This window comes from Dendrobium catenatum, unplaced genomic scaffold (assembly GCF_001605985.2).
Source record: "Dendrobium catenatum unplaced genomic scaffold, ASM160598v2 fragScaff_scaffold_993, whole genome shotgun sequence".
Classification (NCBI taxonomy): domain Eukaryota; kingdom Viridiplantae; phylum Streptophyta; class Magnoliopsida; order Asparagales; family Orchidaceae; genus Dendrobium; species Dendrobium catenatum.
The window spans coordinates 2,198,860-2,226,607 of NW_021319455.1; the positions used below are offsets into that span (position 1 = coordinate 2,198,860).

Genomic DNA, 27,748 nt, shown 5'->3' on the forward strand with positions numbered 1-27,748 from the left:
TCCTAAGTCAAGGCTTAGGATGTAATTAACTACGGGGGCTTGCGCCCGTAGGAAATCGATCCCCACAATCAAATAAACCCTATTCGATGCTGATGTATCGAATAGGGGAAATCTCGTGAACTTTTGGGTTATAGATATTATTATCCATCGAGGTTGGTAGGTGAAAGCCGCTATCCTCCATGGCTAATCGTATCTATAACTCCATCTGCTCTTCCATCGGCCTGCTTGTGCCGAGTGTAAAGGCCTACGACCATTTTGTCCTACGGGATAGTGTGATCGTACCCTTTGCATTCGAACCACACGACCGGAACCCTTTCGGAGACCCACAATAACAGTTTTCAGTCTAGTATTGGTATGATACCTTATGAAGCTTTGTATGGACGGAAGTGTAGAACTCCTTTGACTCTGATTGAGGTAAGAGATAGACAAGAAATGGGTGCTACATTTGTGGATGAAACTGTTAAGAAAATTAACTTGATTAAAGAAAGATTGAAAGATGCACAAGATAGACAACAGAAGTATTACAATCAGAAGCACAGATTTGTGGAATTTTAAATTGATGACTTTGTGTATGTCAAAGTCAGTCCGATGAAAGGAGTCAGCAGATTTGGAAGAGTGAGTACGCTCAGTCCAAGGTATGTTGGACCTTTTGAAATCCTTGAAAGGATTGGTAAGTCTGCCTACAAATTGTTACTATCTGATCAGATGTCTGATGTGCATAATGTTTTTCACGTATCTACTTTGAGAATGTGGATATCTGATTCTGAAAAGAAGTTTTCTGCTGATGAGGCTGAGATTCAGGAGAATCTGCAGTACAAAGAAGAACCTGAGTTGATTTTGGCTTACGATGTTTGTAAGTTAAGAAGTAAACAGATTCATATGGTTAAAGTTCAGTGGAAGCACCGAACAGCACGCGAAGCGACTTGGGAGAAGGAGTCGGACATGAGACAGTCGTATCTGTATCTGTTTTGACTAAGTTTTGGATTGATAATGTCGAGGACGACATTTTTCTGAAGTTGGGAGATTGTAAAGGCCATTTTTCTCCCAGGATCGTCCGGGACGAAGTTGGATCGTCCCGGGACGATTTGTACAGGTTGTGTATCATGACTTAGGCTTCGTTTGTGACGGCTTTCTTACTGCTTCTTAAAGTCGCTTTCTAGTACAAAAAAAATTAATTTTTATACTAAAAAACTGCTTTAAAAAGCAGTAAGAAAGCTGTCCCAAATGAAACCTTAATAATCAAGCCATAAGCAGATAATAATTCTACCTTTTAACTTACAAAGTAAGTGATTTTTCCAATGCATATAGCCATAGGGTTTCTATCACCAATAATGGATGGTTTAAAGTACTTGAATAGGCATGAAGGTATAAATACTATGCATGATCTTAATATACTTACTCTGATAACCTAGTTTTGTATGAAGGTCAAGTACACAATTAGATATAATAAAGAGGTGTACCAATCATAAGAGATATCATAATTTTTATATAGAAAACCCTGAAAAGAGGAATGCCCGCGACGCCTTGCCTAGTTGAAACGATTCCATTAATATTAATAGTTGATTACATATGATATCCTTCCCTTGGAGAAGATGTTGGCTCAATATAGCAAATATATGTTGAATGAAACACATTACATAGCTGGAGAATGACATGATTGTAAAGGCCATTTTTCTCCCAGGATCGTCCGGGACGAAGTTGGATCGTCCCGGGACGATTTGTACAGGTTGTGCGGGAAATATTTCTGGCTGCATGGTTCGTATGGATGAAATTTGGATCGTCTGGACGAAAATTTTATAGAGCCAAATCATCCAGGGACGTTAATTAATCTCGTCTGGACGAAATTCGTCCAGAGCCGAATCGTCCCGGGACGAAGTTTCGATCGTCCGGGACGATCCGTCTGGATATATATAGAAATGAGATATTTTGAAGATAGAGAAAAGCCCACGATAGAGAAAATCGAAGGAAAAAGAAGAAAAAGTGATTTTTGGGCGACTTCGGTCCGTTTTCGTCCGTTACTGTAGTTAAAGAAGTTGACCGACTCGAGGTAAGGCACATTCCGCCTTTCTCAATTTTTAGAAACGAGGATTTTGACGAGTTTTCTGTTTTGAATTTTGTTTCCTTTAGCGAATTTTGGGTATTATTTTCTTTTGACAAAGGTTTTACCGCGTAACTTTTAGTATGTCTTTGAGATGATAATTATGCACGTTTTGAGTATTTTCTGAAAGATTTTTATCAAATATTTTGGATTCTGCAGTGTTTTAAGTGAACTTCAAATTATCAGGATGTTGAAAAATATTTTGTCAGTACAATGAAAGTCTTATAATGTTGTTGTGAATGTTCTGTGGTAATTTGGTAACTTTCTGAATCTGTGAGTTTTGTGTAAATTCCGTATACTGTCGTTATGCCGCTGAATTTTTGTACGATTTCTGAAATTTCTGAAATAAGATGATTTGAATATTTAAAGTGTTTGTGTGCTATCAAAAGGGGCTATAAGGGGCCAGAATCCGTTGAGATTCTGTAAGTGTCAGGAAATGGAGACATAAGGGGTCAGAATCCGTCGAGATTCTGTAAGGGTCTGGGAATCTGAAATCTGATATGTGATATATTATCTAGAATATGATGTTTGATATCTGAAATTTGTTATGTGACTTATCTGATTTGTTTTATGAATCATCTGATATATGTACGATTCGGGTTATTCCGTACGATTCTGTCTGCTCTGTGACTTGAAAACTTTATGATATCTGTACTGAACACTGATTCGACATGACTTAGTTTTCTGTATTTGTTGTGATTTATGATTGAATAAGCATCTGTTTATGATTTTCGTACGGCTTTTCTGATGTGCGTTTCTGACAATTTTGATTGGTGATTGATGTCTTGCTGAGCTGTTAGCTCATCCTTATTTTCTACGTGATTTTCAGGTTCTGGGAAAGGGAAGGAAGTTGTGGATTAGCGGTTCAGAGTCTGATCTGTGATTATGTATTTTGTACTTTTGATTTTTATACAGTCATGGCTCATTTATTCTGTTCTTTCTATTCGTAAGTCATGTACTGTATCTGTATATGATTATTTTGGTGAAAGAAAAGATAGATGAACTGCGCTGCATTTGGATATTTTTAGTAGCTCTGTGTTTTTCTATATGTGTTATATTTGGAAGAAAGTTTTGAAGAAAATTCCAAAGCCATATCCTGGATTTGTTGGCTCTGTCGCGGCCCGATGCGAGCGGGATTCGTCCCGGTCGGGTTGGGTCGTGACAATGATAGTGGTTCTCAAGAGAGTGCTGGCGTGCTTGTTTGGTTGGCATGATCGTGGTAAGATGATGATGGCCATAAGAACCATAGTCGGCAGACGACATAGATTGGAATGATCACAGCTAGGCAAAGATAGACGAATGGACCATAGTCGGTAGGCAGCGGAGGTCGGAAGGACCGTAATCGAGTGACGCTGGTCAAAGGGACCGTAGTTAGCAAAGCGTTCTTTAAATATTTATCTCTTCAGGATGTTGGAATTTAGTGATTTAGTGCTCGTTAGATTTGTCTCATCGAGCCACTCGATTCAACTATAAGCATGTCATATTCAGATATCATTTGGTCATCCAATTGAAATTTGGAAGCTTCCAAGAATATTCTGATCCTTTCATTTTGGCTCATTTTGGTTCAAATTAGGCTGAATTTGATGTCATTGGGTTCATCTTCCTAAGATGTTTGATGTGGCTACAAGCTTGCTAGAATCAAAGTTTGGATGATCTAGAATTTAATTTTGTAAGCTTCTAACTCATTTTTGCATCAAGATTCATCCTGGATTAATATAATTTATTGGTGATATATCAACTGTCATCCATTTTTTTGATGTCAAAGCTTATGGAGTCTGAAAATATGTGTCTGAACCTTTCAAGCTGCTTGTGACAAAAAATAATAATTTTTTAGGCGCGACCACCTCTTGGACATTAATGTGGATCTCCCCTTATGGCCATAAATCAAGTAAAATATTCTTGATCATAATGTAATTGTTCATTAAAGTTGGCATGTTGATTGGAGCAAAAAATATTATAAAATTAAGCTTCAAAATATTTAAAATAGCTATAAATTAATTATAGAAGCTATTTTGACCCTAAAAGTATCAAAATTAAGTCCATGATCTACAAAATAATTTTGGGAAACAAAAAACATTAAAATTGGACTCTCTAGGAAAAAAAAGGGCCCGGATGCGACTTGGCTGCAAAACAGCCACCAGCAGGCAACTCGCGCGTGGGTGAGTGTGTGCATTGCTTGCAGATGGGGCCACATATAGTGTCCCCTTTTGATTTTTTTAAAGGCCACTCGTTTAGGGCGATAGCCTTTAACTGCCTCGTTTGAGTTTTTTTTTTATAGTTTTATTTAATTATATTTACAAAATTAATTAATTTTTTACTTTTAACCTTTTCTAAAAATATAATTTTAATTTAAAAAATTTTTTTAATGATAGTTTTATTTAATTATATTTACAAAATTAATTAATTTTTTACTTTTAACATTTTCTAAAAATATAATTTTTATTTTTTTTTATCTATAAAATTTTAAAATATTATTTTCATCTATCCCTCTCTTTTCAGCTATAAATACCCCCTTATGGCTGGGGGAAGAGCACAACTTTTGTACTCCAATCTATCTTATTCTCTTTTTCTTCCTCACTTCTTCTTACATGAAATGTTTTCCACTATCGTGGATAGACGACATCCCCTATTAAGCTATATTTCCCCTCTTTGAGTAGGAGTAGATCTTGCCTTTCCTCACAATCTCTCACACACTTCTTCTTACATTAGAGACATTACACTTTATTGGATAGACGTCATCATCTATCAAGATCCACCCCTCCCCATTGTGTAGAAGAAATTTAGATGAAAGATCAAACTCCCCTCAAATTATTAAAAAAAGTTCAATTGTCTCTTATACAAAATAATGGTCCAAAGAGATGTAGTGGTAGTAGCACCCGCGAGGAGACTCGGTGATAGTTAGTGGACGGATGAAATTTTGATGATGGTTGATGGTCGGGATGAGATTCAACGATCATAAGTCAATCATTTGGCACAAGGAGTCAGACAATACGTCAATGAAAGCCTAGCATAAGTGGTTAGGTGATATTTGCAATGTCTGCACTCGAATAGTTAATTGATAGCGACGATCAATTGATGTGTAGATGTGCAAGCTAACAAGGCAGACAACAAGAAACTTGATGGAGGGGTCATAAATTATGTCGGTCGCCACAGCCAAATGACACACTTATATTGCCAATTAAGTGGAGGCATAATGGTTTGACTATAATTTGCAAGAAATTTCATTTGCTGATTGATGTGTTAATTATTGCCCCAAAAAGGTCTGATCAGGCATATACTCCTTCATCGGGATTCACCGCAGTGTACGATATGACATTGATGAGAACACTTCACTTCCTACAATTCAACTTTAGGTGATGAAGAATATATACTTGAATATAATCATGTAAATATAGTAACATTGTATATGGCTTTGAGATGTTTTTATGAGCTTGTTATTTGTTTGAACTAATGAATGTTCCATCCTCTTGTAAAAATATTTATGAATTTATCCTCCAGGAGAAACCTAATTATTTATGTATTTTTAGATATAATTTGATATATTACCCCTAGTTATAGCAACTACTTTATAGAATTTTATTCATTATGCACCTTTTAGCCTTATGAAATTTTTAGAGAATAATAATGTACTTCTTCTAAAGCTTTTAGCTTTATGAGATATTTGAAGTATCTATACCTTTTGAAGTTTTTAGTTTTATAAGGTTTTTAACGTACATGTGTCTTTTAAGGCATTTATCCTTCTAAGATATTTGATATATCTATGCATGTTGAGGCTTTTAGCGTACATGTGTCATTACAAAGATTGCCTCCAAATTAAGAATCATTTTATACAAATGGCGTCAGGCTGTTGCGTCTTGTTAACATTCGCATCAATCATGCCTAGGACATTTACATACATGTCATAAAATTTTAATATCTTTACATTTTTAACACATAAATTTTTATATTTTTTATATAACCCTCAAAATTTTAAATATTTTTATACTAATATTCACTATAATAAAGTATAACATATATATATATAGAGCTCGAGAAGGAGAACAAGATAAAGTGAGATGGAGTTTTTTTCTTCCTCCTTTATGCTTTATTTCGAACCCGATTCAATGATTAGAGTGCCAATCGTTCTGTGATTCGCCTGCTAGATCTATCACTGTCGTTGATTCGCTGATTTGTTCAACTAAGGATGGTTTCTTGCAAAATAGAAGGATTTTCTGATTGTATCATGCTTCTTTTTGAAGTATTAGAAGTTTAACTTGCAATAGTTGTTTCCTTTGATGCATTTTTGGTGCTCTAGTGTTTCATCTTTTGCTTTAGCCGTTGCTAGGTATGAGTAACTTTACTAACTTGATGTAATTTCTTTGCATTTCTGGAAATAAGTTTTCATTAAATCCTGTTTTCTCTGGAGCTGATTTTTCTTTCCATTGGTCAAGAATAATAGCTAAGACAACTTGATGTTCTTGTTGAGTTCATTTAAATCTCCATCCTGTTTGGTTTTATACTCAACTTTTTGTCTTCTTTGGCATGTTTCTTCTAAAATAGCTGCTTATTGTTTCTCAAATTGTGCTCCAGGATGATCAAAGAGCGGTTCCAAACATTGAGACACTTTTCAGAAGATTTTGGAAGGTAGCTTCCCCATACTGGTCATCAGAAGATAAAATCCAGGCCAGGTTAAAGCTTGCTGCTGTTTTTGCTCTCACCTTAGGAACTACAGGAATTAGCGTTGGGTTTAATTTTCTTGGTCGGGACTTCTACAATGCGCTTGCTAGTATGTAGATTCTTCTTTACTCAGAAGTCTTAGTTGCTATAGTAAAAGCTTAATTGATTAACATCTCCTTCTCCTTTGCTTGTTTTTGTAAGATAAGGACCAAGAACAATTTACAAAGCAACTTCTTTACTACTTGGGAGCTTTTGCTGGAGGGATTCCGGTGAGCATATTGCTGCACCCTTGTAGGTATTGCTCTGTATTCTATTCAATCCAAAATTTATGGTTCCAAGTTTCCTTTCAGACTGACAAGTGAGTGTAGAACTTGTAGCTTCATAAGTTCCTTTAATAGATCCATTTCTAGAAGTCATCCATTATGTTAAGCTCGAAAATGGTGCAGTGCACTTTACTCTACTCAGATGAGCTGTGGAAGCTATCTGTACCTAACAAAGTATTTGAACATTTCTGCATACATCCTTATTTTATTCATGCATTCTTATTTTAATCATTTCTTGAGCTTGTTGTGTAAGTATTTAGTTCTACTGTTTAAATATTATTCAAAGAGACATAAACAAGCATTGTTTTACCTATGATGCAGAAAATTTCAAAAGTTTTCAGATTTGTTTTTTACGTGTTTAAGGTGTCATGCGTTGAATTTAAATTTATTGTTTTTGTTCTAAATCCAGAACAAAAACAGTTTTTATTATAGGTTATTGGTTTTGCTAATCAATTGGAGCAGTCGTGATTCCTGGCATTTATAAATCTTATATAAATCTTATCTACATTTATATTTTTCCTTGTGTTTTTTACATGTTAATAATTGGTTTCAGTCATTTCACAGTTTTATTTCATGAGATTTTGACCAGCTTCATCCTTATTATTCTATCCGTTCACTTACTAATTTTTGTCTGATTATACTATAACGCTTTGCAGATCTTTGTCCTGAGAGATTATGCAAAAGATACCCTTTCTCTAAGGTGGAGATCTTGGATGACAAGCTACTACTTGGAACGTTACCTAAAGAATCGTACATTTTACAAAATTCAGTCTCAATCCATAATTGACAACCCTGACCAGCGCATTGTTGACGATCTAAGCTCCTTCACTGGAACAGCTCTTGCATTTTCATTGACTGTCTTTAATGCAGCTGTTGACTTGATATCTTTCAGTAATATCTTGTATGGAATCTACCCTCCCTTATTTGTAGTTCTTATTGTTTATTCACTTGGGGGTACTGCTGTTAGTGTGTTTCTTGGAAAGGTAACTACTCTAATATATGCAAGTAGATATGCTACATTTACAGCCTAAGACCAACTGTTTCGAGTGCATTTTCAGGGTTTAGTAAACTTGAACTTCATGCAAGAGAAGAAAGAAGCTGATTTTCGTTATGCACTAGTGAGAGTTCGAGAAAATGCTGAGTCAATTGCATTTTATGGTGGTGAAAAAAATGAAAAGCAGCTTCTGTTAGACCGTTTCAAGAGGGCTTTTGAAAATCTAAGTGTAAGTTCTCTTCGCATTTGAGTAACAGTAAATAGGTAACATTGAGTTTTTTTAATTTAGCAAAATCTTAAACTACAATTAGTATGCAAACGCATGTAGCTATCAGTTAGAATTGTTGTTTAATGATTTTTACTTAAGATTTTTGTTTTCTGTGTTTGCTACCCTTAATTGATTAAGCCACTTCAAACCCAGTTTATTTTTCTTTTTCCTTATTGTTACTTGGTTATAGTTTCTATACTTGACCATCTTTTTAGAAATCATCTCTGAATGTCACTAACTGTGGAACTTGGATTGTTTCCTCGTTCATGAGAGTGCTACTGTATAGGTACTATTCTTCCTATATGTTGCTCGAGCTGGTAAGTTTAAAATTTTTTAGAAGTTGTTTCATGTGATATTATCAATTGGCTGCGTGTTGTCTATCTTGCTCCAAATTTGTTGCAAAGAAAAAAGTTCCATAATTCCATCAGATGTATTGGACAACTGTCATATAAGATTAACCAAGCTTTAAAATACTATCCTTAATAATTTGAAGTACTGTTTTAGCTTCATGTGTTCACACTTTTTCTCCTATCAATTGTTCACTTTGCTCTACTTATTTTCCTCTGACCAATGGGGCTCACTTTTTTGTGCACATGTTCTCCTTTCTTTTTTTTTGCAGCAACTGTTGATTTCTTCTCGGAATCTTGAGTTTTTCACAAGTGGATACCGGTATTTGATTCAGATTCTTCCGGCTGCTGTAGTTGCCCCTATGTACTTCTCTGGCAAAATTGAGTTTGGGGTTATCAACCAATCTGTTTCTGCTTTCAATCATATATTAAGCGATTTCTCCTTGATTGTTTACCAATTTCAATCAATAAGTGCCTTCTCAGCCATAATTGATCGTCTAGGTATTTATTTATGTTTTTTTTTAATGATAGATAATAAGTTGTCTCATTTTGTACTTTTGTCACTGGTAACATTATGGCCGAATGCTGATTTTAAAGAGGGGTTAAACATGCATTTCCATATTTATGACAAGAGTATTGACGGTCGAAATCAATGTATGAATTTGCATGAACTATCCATTAATCCTCATGTTTTAGGTATAAAATCTATCACTTTTTATTAATGGTCCTATAGCCAGACACTACTGCGAGCATAATCATGAATTGTATGAATAGTTGTTGATGGTTGAGATTAGGTAGTAAGAATTTTGATCCTGTTAACGCTTTTTCAGTCATATTTTTTTGACACACCTTGTCATAATATTTTTTTATCAAAGCGTTGTTCTAGATTGATGGCCAAGAAGTTTGAGATAAAGAAGTTCGATAGGTCAAAGAATTTTGACATTCGGAGAACCAAGATGTGTGATGTTTTAGTCTTGTCGAGACTTGCCAATCTACTCATGTGGCATGCCAATATGCTTTAAGACCTTGAGTAAAGAATAGTAGACACAAATAGATGTAAAGACTCTCAACAATTCAATCATGTTTGGCGGATTGTGATTTGATGAAGGTCTTTGGCTCAAGATGGAGTCTTTTTGTCCATGATTAAGGTCTCTCCAACAACATCAAGCTTTTATCCCACTACATGCGGTTGATTACAAGAATCATTTTTCTTCATTGTGTCCTGTTAAGAGTCAAATTCTCATTTAAATTTAATAAAAAGTACATTTCTAATATTTTCTAGCCAAGTATTTTTAGTTCTACCTCTACCTTTCTTAACATAAACCAAATCTAATACATCTACTCTCCTAATCGGGTCATCAAAAGATCGCCGTTTTATGCGACCAACCTTCTAAAGCGACTTTCTCTAATCTAATCTTCCACTGGAGCTACATCAACCTTTTCACGTATATGCTCGTTTTATATCCTGCCTCTAAGAGTGAAGCCACTCATCCATTTTAGCATCCTTATCTCTGCAACATTTAACTTAATATTATGCTTCTCTTTTAATGGACAACATTCTGCACCATAAAGCATTGCAGGTCTTAACACCATCTTATAGAATTTTCCCTTGAGCTTGAGGGGGACTTTCCTATCACATAAAAGCCTGATGCATTCCTCCACTTGAACCATCCAACTTGAATTCTACTAATAATATCTCCATCTATTTCACGATCACTCTGAACAATAGACCCAAAATATCTAAAACATGTACTCTTAGGATAAAGGCTTGATGTTGTTGTTGTTGTTGTTGTTGTATGTACTCTTATTAATGACTTGATCACCCAACGTATAATCCCCACACTAGATCTATTACTCTTAAAATTACACAATATATTTGGTTTTAGATCTACTTGAACGAAAACCTTTAGACTCTAAGGTTGACCTCCCTAATGCGAGTTTAACTTCAACTCCCTCTATAGTCTTATTAACAGGAAGAATATCATCAGCAAAAAAACGTACATGAAGGTACAACATCTTATAAATTTCTAGTGAGAATATCTCACGTGATGGGATAAATACTTGATGATATTTAAATGCATTGCAGTGAGTAAAGTATGATTGAACTAAATTCAAAACTTGCCAAAATGTCTTAACGGTAAGGAAAAAAAAGCCTACTGAGCAGAAATTCATATTATCATATAATAATAAAATTATCGGAGATCATGTATAATAATATTATGAAGTTTTTACTGAACGAAAGAACTATTATTACATGTCAAAACATATTTTTGAATTGATAAAAAATACTCCTTTTTAAAATCACCTGATGAAAAATCTCGAATATTTATAATACTCAAAACGACAAGAACAGCCGTACCGATAACATATCAAGGTTACGCGGATGAAAGTTACCAAAATTCGAGAAAATCACATTATTCTAAAACCAAATTATAATTTCGATCCAAAAAATCCATAAAACTTTGAATTATTAAAAATTGAGATAATTGATGTCACAACCCAACCCGACAAGTCCCACTGATGGGACATGTACTATAGTGTTGAGTTGTGACAGGCTTATCCCAAGTTTTAGTTTTGAAAATATTTTAGAATTCTCTTACAATTTAAACTTTAAAATAAATTATAGACTACTGAGCTGCTATAAACATCCAGAGTATTGCAAATAAACTCATTCACAAGATTTCTTTTCTTTAATTAACATGTATATACGTAATTTACACTACAGTATATCATTATAGAAAATAAATTAGAGCAAAACATCTAAAAATTAGTCATAAATATACAAAAATCAAAATAGAGAAACACTTATAAACTCAAATCATATTATGAATTGCTAATCAACATACTCCTCTTTCCTAGATTCTGAAAACTAGAAGCAAAATCGTTGCGAGCTGTTACAACTCAACAGACCATAAATACCGATCTAAATTTTCAAGTTATTTCTTTTATTAAAAATTTTCAAAATATTTAAATGTAATTAAAGCAACAATAAATCACTATACTTAGCAGAGTAATAAAAACATATTAGTTATCCAGATTCAAATAATAATACTAAGCAGATAATTAAAACTGAAATTCATATCACAAAATAGTTCATTTCAGATCTCCATTCCCGATCCCAGATAAAATCTCAAAGTATTATGGCCCCTTATGGCTCATAACATAATTTTCACTCTTTCAAACAAAATCTCAAATGATTTTGACCCCTCATAACGCCAACAAATAGATTTTTCACAGTTTTTCATATTCAGATTTTCGGTCACAGATAAAATATAAAAGGATTTTAGCCCCTTATATCTCCCAACATATATTTTTCATATCAAAACTGTTTAATATCACCTAAATACCTAATTCAATCATTTAAACATATATTTCATCACATTGCAACATTTAAAATATAATTGAGGACATTTCATAATTGCACAATTTTTTATGACGGTAGACAACAAAAAATCCTTCTAAATAAAAATGTACATTTTCAATAAATAATTAAATTATCAGAGATCGTGCATGACATTATTTTAAGAGTTTAATTATATTACAATATTATTTTTCAGAGTCCGAAATTATTTCCTATTCAATAAAAAATGTATAAATTTCAACATCCATAGTATAAAATTTTCAGAAAATATTCAAAATATTTACAAGCTTAATTTTTATAATATATAAAAAGTTACACAATAAAAGTTTTACTAATGCAAAGTTATTCATATTTTTTAGTAGCAGAAATATAAATTTAATCAAAAAATTCGATAAAATTTATGTATTTTTGAAAATTGAGATAAGCGTGGTGTGACCTACCTTGAGATGAACAAATTTTGAACTAGGTTGACTGACAAAAACAGCTCTATGACCTCCAAAGTTGAGCTTTTTATTTCTCCCTCCTCTCCTTTTTCTCTATTTTCCTTTTTTTTCTCTGTTAGCCTTTATGTTAATGGAAATGAATAGGGAAATGACTTTTAAAATGTCATTTAATATATTTAATTAAGTAAATTTTGATATTATATTAAAATAATAATTATCCTAATTATTTAAGTTTAGCCCAAAATCTTTTTATATCTTCAAATATGATGATTCAAAATTTATGAAAAAATATTTATAAATTAGTTAAGCATGTCTATAAATTATGGTGAAATCAGTTTACAAAACCGAAACCTAACTGTCCGAAAATCATATTTGTACCTATAAGTGTCTATTTCTTAAGAAATTGTACGAGTGCCAAAAAAATTAGGAAAAAATAAGTGTAATTAAAACAATATAATATACATGTTATGACGAAGACGGCTTGTGATTTAAATTTATAATTACTCATGAAATAATTTGTGTGATAATTGTTTGTCAAAACTTATCTTTTAAATTTTAAAGGTTATTGCAGGCAAAACATGACCTACCTCGATTCAAACAATATTTAGAACTGGGCCGACGGTTAAAAACAACCAAAAGCAGAGTTTCTCTCATTAGGGGGCTCCTCAAACAAAATGGATCGGGTGTATAAGTAGATTTTAATATTTTTAAGTGCAAAAATTGGTCTAGTGTCCGGGCGTCACAGTTACAGTGTCATGGCACTCTAGAGGAAAATTCCAGATTTCACAAACAGGCATTCAGACCCCTGGATCCCACTTTAAAACACATGCACCTTTTTCATGCACACAAATCATTCTCAAACACATGCAAGAGAGCTCAAATGCAAAAAATCAACAAGTTACTTGACTTCTAATCGGGTTAGACCGGTTTGAACAACACTCTCATCCTGGATGTCTCATAGAATATTGTTAGACCGGTCCACACAGGACCGGCTCAGGCGAAGAACATGCGGAGAATTCCGCCTGTTGCGTAGGCCGATCGGGCGAGAAGCTTAGGGGACCATTTTTGAAGGTTTTTTGAGGACATTGGGAGGGAAATTTGAATGTAGGGATGGTTTAGGGATTTCCTTTTGATTTGTATTCATTAAATAGTTTGTTTTCCTAGGGTTTGGGTATCTTGAATTTGGCTGAAATTTGAGATATCTTAGAATTAGGTTTTTCTTTGGGCTCTAGCGGCGTCTAGAGATTTGGGAGAGATCGATCCTCCTCTCTAATTGAGGATCAATTGTATCTTGCTATTTTTTGTTTTTTTGTCATCAAATAATATAAATTATCTACTATTTTCGTGATTTTGTGCCGACTTTTTGTGAAGAATTCTCGTTGTTTTCTGAAGATCGGTAGAAAATACTTGAGATCTACAAGTGTTTTCTATCAAATTGGTATCAGAGCAAGTCTTGGGTTGTTTTGGGCAAATTTCAGCGGCTGATTTTTGGTTGGTAACAGACGAAGTGCTGTTTTTGTAATCCAAATCCGAAATTTTTGGATTTACAAAAAGTTCGGATCGAGATGGCGGCCAAAAAAGTTGATGTGCTAGAAGAAAAGCTTAAAGGGGAGATGAACCAAATCAAGAGAACGGTGGAGGAAAGGATTTCCTCCATGGAAGGACAAGTAGCCGATCTCCTGGACATAATGAAGAAAATGTTGGAAATTCAAAACCAAACGGCGGCTTCCGTGGAAAAAGAGGAGGAAAGAAAAACACCAATTGAGAAATTCGTAGGGAGGAAGACGAGGTGGAAATCATGGAGGGAGAAAGAAGAAAACCCTTTCTGGAGCCTTTCTAGAGGGAGGATAGAGGAGGTAGGTATGGGGAAAGGCATGAGTATGGAGGGACGGAACAAAGGGGTTCTGATTGGGAACGCCGGGAGGTACATTATGGTCATTGAGGTGCTGATTTTGAAGGAAGAAGAGGGGAATTTGAAGGGGGTTTGGGTTATGGTAGGGAAAGAGAAAATCGGGAGACATGGGGTGGGATGAGCACTTGGGAGAGGGGAAGCTATGGAGGAATAAGAGGGAATGGTGGAGATCAGAAGGTGAGGAAGTTGAAGATGCCTATCTTCGAGGGGGAGGATGCGTATGGGTGGATATATAAGGTGGAGAGGTACTTTGTCGTTAACGGGCTAACGGAGGAGGAGAAGCTGACAACAACAGGCTTATGTTTGGAGGGGGATGCACTGTCATGATAGCAGTGGAGAGACCAGAGGAGACTTATCAGGGACTTGAGGGAATTCAAGGACTGCATAATAAACCAACCAATGAGGAGATTTCTATGAGCAGTTATTTGCTCTGGCACAAGAGGGATCAATAGCAGACTACCTGGAGCAGTTTGAGCACCTAGCCAGTAGGGTTGAGCCATTATCAGATACGGTATTGGAGGGGAACTTCATGAAGGGGTTGAAGGCAGAGATTCGAGCGGAAGTGAAAGTTCTGATGCCTAGTGACTTGGGGGAGGCCATGAAGTTAGCACAGCTGATGGAAAATCAGAAGAATCTGGAGAAGGTGGTCAGGAACAGCAGCTCAGGAGGCTCTTACAGGACGACGACCACTCTTCCAGCACCCAAGGGGGCTGCATCAGACAACATTAATGAGACCACTAAGGAGAAGACAGTAGGAGGAGGGAGTGAGAAAAATTTCAAGAGGTTGACAGAGAAGGAGATGCAGGAGAAGAGGACAAAGGGGTTGTGTTTCAGGTGCGAGGAGAAGTATACGCCAGGACATCTATACAAGGATCGAACTCTTCAGGTCCTCACCGTCTGTGATGACGAGGAAACTGATGAGGGAGGTAAGGGGGAGTTGGAGTAAAAGATAGAGGAGAAGTTGCATTTGGATCTGGCCGATGTTTCCCTGAACTTAGTGGTAGGATTCACTACCAATCATACCATGAAGGTGAAGGGGGAGATAGAGGGCAGGATGGTGGTGGTGTTAATTGATAGTGGAGCTACCCACAATTTCATTTCCACTCAGGTCGTCGACCAATTGGGAGTGAAATTGGTGGACACCGGTTGTTATGGGGTGATGATGGGTACAAGGAAGGTGGAGAAAAGCCAGGGGATCTGTAGAGGAGTGGTATTGACCATCCAGGGGATTCAAGTAAGGGAGGACTTTCTTCCACTAGAGTTAGAAAGTACTAATGTCATCCTGGGGATGAAGTGGTTGCAAACCTTGGGGGAAATCAAGGATAATTGGGGAGCACTCACGATGGAATTAATGTTGGATGGGAGAAAGGTGGTTATAAGGGGAGATGCAGGGCTATCCAAAGCCATGATATCACTTAAGACCATAGTTAGGGACCTACAAGAGGTGGGGGAAGATTATCTGGTGGGACTATGCAGGTTGGAGGTGATCAGACTGGAGGAGGGAGGGAATGTTTCTCTTTCAGCTCTGCCCTTGATTCAACAATTTGGTAAAGTTCTTCAGTCACCTCAAGGATGGCCACCTCCACGGGAACACGAGCATATTTCCACCTTGAGGACAAGGTGAATCTTTGGGAGGGGAGTATTGTTAGACCGGTCCATTGGATCGGTCCAGCATCTCCACACGGGACCGGATCAGGCGGAGAACAGGCGGAGAATTTCACATGTTGCGTAGGCCGATCGGGCGGCCAAAGCTTAGGGGACCATTTTGGAAGGTTTTTTGAGGAGATTGGGAGGGAAATTTGAATGTAGGGATGATTTAAGGATTTACTTTTGATTTGTATGCATTAAATAGTTTGTTTTCCTAGGGTTTGGGTATCTTGAATTTGGCTGAAATTTGAAATATCTTAGAATTAGGTTTTTCTTTGGGCTCTAGTGGCGTCTAGAGATTTAGGAGAGATCAATCCTCCTCTCGAATTGAGGATAAATTGTATCTTGCTATTTTCTGTTTTCTTGTCATCAAATAATACAAATTATCTACTATTTCGTGGTTTTGTGCGAACTTTTGTGAAGAATTCTTGCTGTTTTCCGAAGATTGATAGAAAATACTTGAGATCTACCAGTGTTTCCTATCAAATATATATATGGTTTACAGCTTCTAATGCAATTTAAGATGAGATACATATTAAAAACATACAAAAACATCTTATTCCATCAGTGGAAAGCTCTTAATTTAAACATAAGTTTGCTTCGTTTGTTGTAAAAATAATAAATAAACTTCTTTCATTCCAAAAGATAATTTTATAACTGCCAAAATCTAAAATTCTACAAAAATTATGATTAGAAGTAAAATTTCTACAGCAAGCATGTTCACAACTCTGAATAATTTGAGCATGTTGTCAAGCACTCAAATAATCCACATATACAAGTACACATAGGAATGGGTGAGAATTAGATTTTTTTTTCCAATGCACAATGTCCTATAAAGTTTACATGACTTAGATGTTATATTTATAGCCTAGAAGGATCTAAAATTAGAATCTTCTTAGTGTGTTAAAATTTTCTTGAATGTAACAAATTTCACTAAATCGTCAATTCTAGCAACATCAAAGCTTCCATTAACGTTTACAACAAAAATTACTAGTGATAACACTGTAGAAATTGACAAATGAAAATTGCAAGCCACATGCATTAGCTGAATTGTTACAATTTTCAGATAGAAGAGGTGATAGTAAGATTTTAGCAATCACTAGATAGAAGAGGCAGTATCTAGGCAGTAAAGAGAAATAATAGACCCTAGTGGATCATGTACTTTAGTGGATAGAGTGCAATAACGTACGTATAAATGCTACAAAAAGCACTAGTGGGAAAAATAACGATATAATAGAGATAACAATGGCAAACAAAAATACTGATAATAGTGGTAAGCAAAAACAATAGCAGTTCACATCGTAGCAATGATGAATCGTAGATGTGTTGATTTGAACTTGAATGGACTGAGTTAAAACATTAGATATGTGATGGATACATGAATTAATTCATGATATCTTGTATGTATATCGTGATAGAAAATGAACCTTTATGATAAATTTATATTTAAATTGTTATCATGATCATGATAAAATGTAAAGAATTATATAAGTTTTAACACGCGTATAAAATATTTATGATGTCATTATCCACTTGGACATGCAGGCTCTTATTTGAAACATGTAGATTATCTAAAACATGCTCAAACCATGAAATAATGGCATGCATCTTTTTTGGGGTATGTATTATTGCTTAGATAGTGGTTTTTGCTTAGTATTGCTTGGAGTCGGTGGATTAGCTGTTTTCCATATGCTTCTTTTTACCTTGTGAGTTATTTTTGGTTTATATAGAACTTCATATGCTTTGTCTCCTTTGGAAGGTGCCATTTATTGTTCTTTTACTATGTTTTCCTTTCGTTTTCCTTTTATTGCATGCCTTCGGCTGATGGCTTTCTCATTCTTGTTTAGTACTTCAACAAAAACTATTTTTTGTTATTTTGGGATAAAATTTGTTGTTTGTTGACAAAAGTTGCAATATTGGAGTACATCTTCGAGGATTTTGTGTGTGCTATTGGATGTGAATTTTTCTAGTATGGTGTAAGTGTTGACGCTCATTTTGTGAGAATACTCCTTATATTGACATTAGATTTGTAATTTAAAATTGAGAGACATTAACCTTAGTCCTTTTGATCTAATTGTTTTGTGTTTAGTTTTATGCATGTGATTGAGATTTGGTAAGGTTCATTGCTTAACAGTTTCCATGTTAGATTTCATGCAATTTTTTAATTTTAGGGACTTCTAGATTGTTGTTTGGAATTAATTAAAAATATTTTCTGATATTGAATTAAAAAAGATTAATCTTTACTTTAAATAGAAGTTAGGATTTTGCAAATTGCGATCATTTCTGATTTTGTATATTTCATCCTAAATTTGCATTAATGATCCCTAGACCCTAAGACACATTGCATTATCTACTTTCCCACGATTGAGAAAACAAACATATTTGCATAAGCAAAGTGTCATGCATTTGTGATAGATTATCTTATTTGACATGCGAACATTCCTGTATGGGCATAAATATTTCTACATTAACTCGTGTAATGGGATTTCACAAAGGCTCATAAGTTGTAATTTCAGTTGTTGCTTTACCTTTTATGCCAAGCATGTATGTTCTTTAAGGTTTCAATAGTAGAAAGTTGTAATCATTTTTTTTTCAGTAGACGTTCTTGTTCTGACAGTTTTAATAGCATTTTATACATGTTATGCATCTTCCAGTGAAATCCGATCAATGTATATAAGACCCTAGATTATTCCCTTAGGGCATGATAGCATCTTGAGGCTTGTTTATTGAAAATAAATAATTTTTGGTAAGTCCTATAACAGCAATAATCTTGTTTCGATAGTCTGAGGTTAAGACCATTCTTGGGATACTCATTCTTGATAGTTTTGATTTTTTTTTTTTCAAGATGGTATATTGTATCATTAAAAATGTCTATTATATGTAGAGCAACATGAGTTTGGCCGTTATCTGTGGTTTACATTGAATGCCTTGATTAATTTCTCTTTATGTTTGATTTTTATATGTTTTTCTTCAATATCTTTGAGTGCACTGTGAGCCTTTTTGTATGATTGCATTTTTTAAAGTGATATGGTACTTGCTTCTGAGATTAGATTTTGCGTATAGGTGAGTTTGATGACGTTCTGGATGCTGCTTTCTCAAATGATTTGAAATCTGATGATTCTGAAGAGATTATCATTCATCATACTGACCTTTGTGTTCAATCTTCCTCTGATTGTAATGGTTCAATACCTCAGTCTGAGTGTCAAAAATTACTGGAGGTTTATAATTTGACATTACAAACGCCAAGAAGTGGAACAATCCTTATTAAAGGCTTGTCTTTCGTGATCAATGAAGGGGATCACCTACTGGTATGCGACTTTCTCTGGTAATTTTGATTTGCATCATACAAATAGATTTAATGTTCATTTTAGTTTATTTATTTAATAGATTACGGGACCAAGTGGAAGTGGCAAGACGTCATTCTTAAGAGCTCTGGCTGGCCTCTGGACTAGCGGGCAAGGGAACATCACATTTTATGGGAAAGATTCTACTCGTTGTCAAACATCTCTCTCATCAGGCACAAATTCTTCACCACAACAATTATCAAAAGATGATGATCTTCAAAACAAGAGGTATAGAAGAGATGGCCAAGTGTTTTTCCTTCCGCAGAGGCCATATATGGCCTTGGGAACACTTCGCCAGCAGCTACTCTATCCAACATGGAGTGAGAATTCACTTCCAGTTTCAACTAACTCTGGGATTGCTGGTATGTTGGCCTTTATCCTATATCTTATTGCATGGTGGTATTTTGGTTCCTTCTTGATTTTTTAATTCTTTCAATTGAAGCAAGTATTATGAGTTGAATCTAAAATGAAGGGAAAACAATCTATTTCCTTACCCCAGCAACTCAGGATCCTCTGGTGCGGCCAACTTTCAGCCTATTATATCATTTAGGGAAGTAGGATACACGAAGCATCCAGTGGGGTTTACTAAACCTTTTATTCATAAGTTTATCCAAATTGGGTACACAAGTAGTTTATCTTTGGTTTCCCATTGTTACAACACAATACAGATAACAACTTCAAGAGTGAAAGTTACTCAAATTGTTTTGAAGTGAATATTGTTGAAATTTGCTGTTGGTGAAGCCTCGATACACAAACCTGCATAATGAAGAAAACAGAGCAGACTAGAAGAAGGAAAAGAGAGTAGAACAGCAACTGTCAATATATTTGTCTGGATTAACTTGGTGAACAGTACAATGCATTTATAAAGGTGAGAGATAGATATAGTATAATTACATATGTCCTTAAAAGATGCTCTTAGCAAAACGGCTCTGATATAGCAGCTGAAGAAGTGATTCCATATTCTTCTGAAAAAGGGTGCAGAGGAATTATGAAGAGGAGTGGAAAGGTGGAGCTGAAGTTGTGTAACCTGCTTTATCATCTCCCTTCAAGTTGATGGGGGCTCACACCATCAACTTGTCGCGTAAGAAGTTGAATCGAGAAGTAGGTAAAGCTTCGTGAAATTGTCCACGAGTTGATCTTTGGTGGAGATGTGTTGAACATCTATATTTTTGTTGTTGATGTTTTCACGGATAAAGTGATGATCTATTTCGATGTGTTTTGTGCGAGCGTGAAAAACGGGATTAGTTGCTATTGACATTGCCGAGATGTTGTCACAAACAAGTGGAATGGTGTCTACTTTAATTGAAAAATCATTGCAAAGTCGTCGTAACCAAATGACATCGGTTGTAGCTGCGGCAAGTGAACGGTATTCAATTTCGGTAGAAGAGCGAGCAAATGAAGTGTGTTTTCTTACACATCAAGAGAGAAGAGTTTTTCCCAAATAGATGCATGTTGACCAATACATTGAAATACGTGCAAAATAGGCTATTTCAACAACTTAAGTGATGGTCGAGGGGTGTGACACATCACCTAAATGATCAAATGACCTCCGATCGCCAAACAAACTGTGTCGTTGGGATCAGAGCGTCGAATTTGCCTATGAGCGAGCCCCTCGCAGTAGAACCTTTCTCAAATGATTTGAAATCTGATGATTCTGAAGAGATTATCATTCACCATACTGACCTTTGTGTTCAATCTTCCTCTGATTGTAATGGTTCAATACCTCAGTCTCACTGTCAAAAATTACTGGAGGTTTATAATTTGACATTACAAACGCCAAGAAGTGGAACAATCCTTATTAAAGGCTTGTCTTTCGTAATCAATGAAGGGGATCACCTACTGGTATGCGTCTTTCTCTGGTAATTTTGATTTGCTTCATACAAATAGATTTAAGGATCATTTTATATGTCTAACACGCAAAATTTTAATATTACATACATATCATCCTATATTATTTTAATACCAAATATACCACTCATATTTCTTTCCTACCATTCATATATTTCATTTCTATCACTCATATTTGATATGAAAATGAACTATGGATGATATGTATGTAATATTAAAGTTTTATTTGTTAAATATGTAAATAGAGTAATATAGGGTGGTATATATGTAAATCTCCCTTTTATTTATTTATTTAATAGATTACGGGACCAAGTGGAAGTGGCAAAACGTCATTCTTAAGAGCTCTGGCTGGCCTCTGGACTAGTGGTCAAGGGAACATCACATTTTATGGGAAAGATTCTACTCGTTGTGAAACATCTCTCTCATCAGGCACAAATTCTTCACCACAACAATCATCAAAAGATGATGATCTTCAAAACAAGAAGTATAGAAGAGCTGGCCAAGTGTTTTTCCTTCCGCAGAGGCCATATATGGCCTTGGGAACACTTCGCCAGCAGCTACTCTATCCAACATGGAGTGAGAATTCACTTCCAGTTTCAACTAACTCTGGGATTGCTGGTATGTTGGCCTTTATCCTATATCTTATTGCATGGTGATATTTTGGTTCTTTCTTGATTTTTTAATTCTTTAAATTGAAGCAAGTATTATGAGTTGAATCTAAAATGAAGGGAAAACAATCTTTTCCCTTACCCCAGCAACTCAGGATCCTCTGGTGCGGCCAACTTTCAGCCTATTATATCATTTAGGGAAGTAGGATACACGAAGCATCCAGTGGGGTTTACTAGACCTTTTATTCATAAGTTTATCCAAATTGGGTACACAAGTAGTTTATCTTTGGTTTCCCATTGTTACAACACAATACAAATAACAACCTTCAATAGTGAAAGTTACTCAAATTGTTTTGAAGTGGATATTGTTGAAATCTGCTGTTGGTGATAGCCTCGATACACAAACCTGCATAATGAAGAAAACAGAGCAGACTAGGAAGGAAAAGAGAGTAGAACAGCAGCTATAAATATATTTGTCTGGATTAACTTGGTGAACAGTTCAATGCATTTATGAAGGTGAGAGAGAGATATAGTATAAGTGCAAAATTGTCCTTAAAAGATGCTCTTAGCAAAAGGGCTCTTATATAGCAGCTGAAGAAGTGATTCCATATTCTTCTGAAAAATGGGTGCAGAGGAGTAGAAAAAGGTGGAGCTGAAGTTGTGTAACCTGCTTTATCATCTCCCCTCAAGTTGATGGGGGCACACCGTCAACTTGTCGCGTAAGAAGTTGAATTGAGAAGTAGTTAAAGTTTTCGTGAAAATGTTGACGAGTTGATCTTTGGTGGAGATGTGTCGAACATTTATATTTTTGTTGTTGATGTTTTTACGGATAAAGTGATGGCCTATTTTAATGTGTTTTGTGCGAGCGTGAAAAACGGGATTAGTTGCTATTGGCATTGCCTAGATGTTGTCACAAAAAAAGTGGAATGGTGTCTACTTTAATAGAAACAATTATTGCAAACCCGTTGTAACCAAATGATGTCGGTTGTAGCTGAGGCAAGTGAACAGTATTCAGTTTCGGTAGAAGAGCAAGCAACTGTAGTGTGTTTTCTTACACACCAAGAGAGAAGAGTTTTTCCCAAATAGATGCATGTTGATCAATACACTAAAATACGCACAAAAGAGGCAAATTCAACAACTTAAGTGACGGTCGACGGGTGCAACGCATCAACTAAATGATCAAACGACCTCCGATCACCAATCAAACTGTGTCATTGTGATCAGAGCGTCGAATTTGCCAAGAGCGAGCCATTCACAATCGCTCGAACCGAGCGAAAGTGGTGGAAATTGACGAACGATGTCCGAAAATGACGCGCAACACTGCCCAAATGACGTCCAATTGAAAAACGGACTTCGTCGTTGCATTTAGAACGTCTGAGTCACCTATGGATGACTATAATTTCATCCAAAAAATTCGTGCGGGAAAATCAGCATGAATCTCGAGATAACTTGGCGAAAATTGAGGCTAAAGTGAGATATTTCCTCATTTTTTTGTTATTTTAAAAGAAAAGAATATATAATAATAATCATAATATTATTATTAATTAAAATATAAAAAATCATCAAATCTATCCTAAAGTACCTATGCACATGCTTCTATGCTTGCATATAAAAACTGCAAATTCTTTGCACAAGTATCTTGAAGACCCATATACACTCTTTATAGCATGGTGGGATTGAAAACCTCGGCCGCGGCGTCACTCAACACCTATCATACACACACTTTGTAGCCTGATGGGAAGGTCCAGCTTCCCAAAAATTCCCTAAACTAGGTTGACGTCGGGAGGCCGACTGCCGAAATTCTCAGCAAACAAGAGGAGTTGACTTAAAAAAAATGCAAAGGAACAACACTTAAACTAAAATGCTTGTAACTAGACTTTAAAACTGATAAATGTGTGATCAAAATGAAAATATCTTAGGCCGAGTAACAATATTGATCACTCAAATGAACATCAACAAACAAGCAGAAGATTCATGATAAAAAAAATTCAAACATAATTAACATGCAAGAGAACATGTCAGTCTCTTACAAGTACTAAAAATTAATGTGCAATGAACATCAATAAATAAAAAAGAGACTGACGATTAATGAAATTGCAGGGGGTATGAATGCCTAATTACAAATGCTGACATTAGACATTCAATGAATAATATGATGCACCCACGAATAACAACAACATGCTTGCAATCAATACACAATGAATGTGATTGATTCCCTGCCGACACGTATGAGAGAATTATGATGCATGCAACACATCATCTACAGGACAATGCAACAAATTACAATGAGCGCAGATACTTACAAGCAATGACAGAGAGTTCAAAGCACTCACATTAGCATCGTTCACAACCAATGTTAGAAAATATTGCACAAAGTGCAATTCGCCGGAAGTCCACATTAAAAATACAATTGAACACACTAAACCTGCTTGCAAATGATAATACTCCCTGTTGACATATACATATAATGTGCAATAAATGTCAGGACATTCGTACAATCAACAACAATTCAGTGTCAAGCAAACGCCTCAATCCTCTATGAGCATGTGTAGAAAATCTACAATGAATGCAAGCACCTACAAGCCGTTGTAGGAGTCTTGTCATGCATACAACATGTTATCAACAAGCAAATACAGTAGAGCTATAGCAAATATAAACACTTACGAACAACGTTAAAAGATTTGCATTCAATGCAGCTTACCCGCAAGCAACAACAGAGAGCCTGTAATGCATACAATGATCATATCTACAAGCAAATATAGTGAAAGTATCGCAAGTATGATGGGTCCTCTACAAGCATGAGTAATAAGATTGTAGCGAGCGCGACACACTTCTTACATGCATAAAGCAATGAACCTGCGATAAATACAAGTATCTACGAGCTGCTGTAGGAGATTGATCATGCACACAACAATCTGCCTACAAGTTAGACTGGTGATTTATGAATGTCCACTGACAACCCCCAAAAAAATTCAGTAAAGCTTGTATTGCACAACAACTCGCTCGCAAGAAGCAACGAGCGACCTATAGCTATGTTGCAGCGCTATGCTCTATGTCATTTTTCCCAGCAAACTTTGCAGCACAGGAGCGCTTAGGTGCACTGCGTCGGGCACTTGGGTGCATGGCGCCTGACACTCGAGTGCAAGGCGTCGGGAGCTCGGGTAAACAGCACCGAGGAATTGTAGGGGGAAAAAAATTCGGTTGCAAATCACCCGAACTCAAGCTGGGGGATGACCCCTCCAGCGAGCACGACAAATTGAACCGAGTTCCGAGGCAACAATACAACCCTATTGATCAATACAATCAGATTCCACACAGAACTAACAATGATTATTTTAGAGATACGTGAGAATAATATTTTTTGAAGATAAACAATTTAAAATATATCTTAGATGGCTTGGTCATTTACAGTGGATTGGAAATATGAGCTATTTAACTGGGTCAGGTGAAAGGGATTAAGATGGAGAGTAACTTACTAAAAATGGTTAAATGTTGCATGAAAAAAATTACATTGAATAGAGTTGACTCATGCAACAAAAAATAAAAATCGGTGGAGAATATAAAAGGGTGTATTCACTGTTCAATGCACGAGTCTCCTTGCTAATATGGGTTCTGAAGAGTGGCCGGTGTTGCACAAATAGCTACATTTAATCTTATTACTATTCCTCGCTTCTAAGCTTATTATTATTTATTTTTCTGAAGCATCCAGCTCATCTCAGAACAACGACATGCCTTCTACTGAAGATCTCGTCCATGTGCTCAATGTCGTTTCCCTCAGTGACATTTTGTCTCGTTTCCAAGGCTTGGATTGCTTGTATGAGTGGTCTAGTGTACTCTCACTCGGCGAGCAGCAGCGTCTTGCATTTGCTCGGTTGTTGCTTGCAAAGCCAAATTTTGTTTTATTGGATGAGTCCACAAGTGCCTTAGATGAAGCCAATGAGGTATGCAAAATGGTACTCTGCCACACTAGCCCATAGATTTTAGCTTCGTTTGGGATGGATTTCTTAGAAGCAGCTTTATAATAAAAATTTTTAAACTAAAAAGCTGTTTTTAGAAGCTATAAAAAAGCTGTCCCAGATAAAACCTTTGTTTACAAAGGGCTGTTGTCTTCCATAAATAATGAACATGTTTTTTTTTCCATATTATAAACATGAATATCTTGTGAATCATCAAGCTGAAATTTCGATTCATGATCATTTAAAGTATTTGATCAAGTGGAAATTAGATTTGAGTGATTTGAACATTTACAATGATAGTAGAATATGCATGATAAAATTATATATAAAATTAATGTAGAGGGATTATTAAGAAAAGTGAGGACCAAAGCTGAAATAATGTTAAATTTGTGAAAATATTTAGATAAAATATGCTTCACATCTCATGTAGCTTCAACTCTAATGGAGAATGAGAAATGTAAAGCTGGCCCTAAATTATTAAAATGAGTTGAAAATGCGTGACAAAATCGTAAATAAAATTAATATAGAAGGTTTATAAAAGAAAAGGGAGAACCAAAATGGATAAAAGTTGTGAAAGGATTTAGGTAAAATATATTTAACATCTTATGCAACATAAACTCTTTTGAAATAAATGGAGAATGAAATTTCGTAAAGCTTAAATTATTGAGACAAGGTTAATAGTAATGAGGACAATTATGACAATGATAATGATGATCTTGATCGATGGTGGTGCAATTTGGAGTTGCTGATCTTAGACACTTCGGTTTCGTTTGAAATAGCTTTTTTATTGTTTTATAAAGTGATTTTTTAGTATAAAAATTTCTTGAATGGAAAATTTTTGTACTAGGAAGCTGTTTTAAAAACAGTAAAAAATCTTCTCAAATGAAACCTTAATGATCTGAAGATTAGGTGTTTCTTTTAATAAAACAAACAATATTAAAATGATTTAATATATGATCATTTGATGAATGTGCAAAGCATTACATTACATGAAAATCTCTCTCTACGTTATCATCCCATGTGCTGTGGTGTTTCTACTCTTACAAACCTCACATGATCTTGCAGGCTCATCTCTACAAGCAAATTGAAGCTGCAGGGATAACATATATCAGCATCGGACACCGCTCAACACTCTTCAAGTACCATAGCAAGGTCTTGAAAATCTCAAAGTTTGATCATAACAACAACCAGCAGAACTGGCAACTTTGGCCCATAAGTAAAGCCACTAAACCTCAGTCCATACCAGCTTCTTGACCTGAAATGGAACAATCCAAACTCTAACGGTCGACAAAAGCGAGATCCATCTGCCTATTTTGATGCATATCAGAAGAATTTTTTGCGTTGTCTGCTCAGTTATTACTCCTTTTATATACGTAGACTAAGGCTTGTTTGTGACGGTTTTCTTATTGCTTCGTAAAGCAGTTTTTTAATAAAAAATTAAAATTTTATACTAAAAAGTTGTTTTAAGAAGCGGAATAAAAGTCGTCCCAAACGAAGCCAAAACAAGACTTTTATCTGTGAGAATCTAAGAAGAAAATATCAATGCAGTTTTTGGTGATAGATAACTGAGATTTAGGCTTCGTTTAGGACGGCTTTCTTTCTGCTTCATAAAGCAGCTTTTTAGTACAAAATTTTTATACTAGAAAGCCGCTTTAAGAAGCATAAAGAAAGTTGTTCCAAATGAAGCCTTGGAATGAAGCTGTATTTTACTAATGGAGGAATGCCTGTACTGAAGATGATTACACAGTTTCATTAAGCAGGAGGCAAGAAAGTGATGCTATTACTGCAGGTTGATAATAGTCTTATGAATTTGGATTTTAATTGTATGGTTGAAAGCATTGGTATCATTTTCATTGTAGTTTTGAATAAAAAAAAATTAAGAGGATAATATTAATATGTATGTATAGAAATTGAATTTATAAATTTTGGTTTTGTTTGGAATA

The 27,748-nt window shown here is 35.4% G+C and overlaps 1 protein-coding gene across 1 annotated transcript; it reads left to right on the forward strand.

Annotated features, from left to right (window-relative positions):
* The first annotated feature begins 588 nt into the window (after positions 1-588).
* LOC110116517 (ABC transporter D family member 2, chloroplastic-like) lies at positions 589-27,742 on the forward strand. The gene is made up of 13 exons (XM_028697730.1): positions 589-959; positions 6,124-6,148; positions 6,668-6,863; positions 6,956-7,023; positions 7,734-8,060; positions 8,136-8,300; positions 8,959-9,187; positions 19,113-19,357; positions 19,437-19,792; positions 20,908-21,235; positions 21,541-21,859; positions 25,552-25,790; positions 26,871-27,742. Exons 1-13 carry the CDS (start codon positions 589-591, stop codon positions 27,057-27,059), a joined length of 3,057 nt encoding a protein of 1,018 aa, XP_028553563.1. The 3' UTR covers positions 27,060-27,742.
* Positions 27,743-27,748: the final 6 nt, after the last annotated feature.

Bases quoted from the DNA above. Each gene is read 5' to 3' on its own strand.
- LOC110116517 (XM_028697730.1), top strand. From the start codon at position 589: ATGAAAGGAGTCAGCAGATTTGGAAGAGTGAGTACGCTCAGTCCAAGG. The intron at 7,024-7,733 runs GTGAGCATATTG...AACGCTTTGCAG, and splicing joins CTTTTGCTGGAGGGATTCCG to ATCTTTGTCCTGAGAGATTA. The intron at 19,358-19,436 runs GTATGCGACTTT...TTTATTTAATAG, and splicing joins ATGAAGGGGATCACCTACTG to ATTACGGGACCAAGTGGAAG.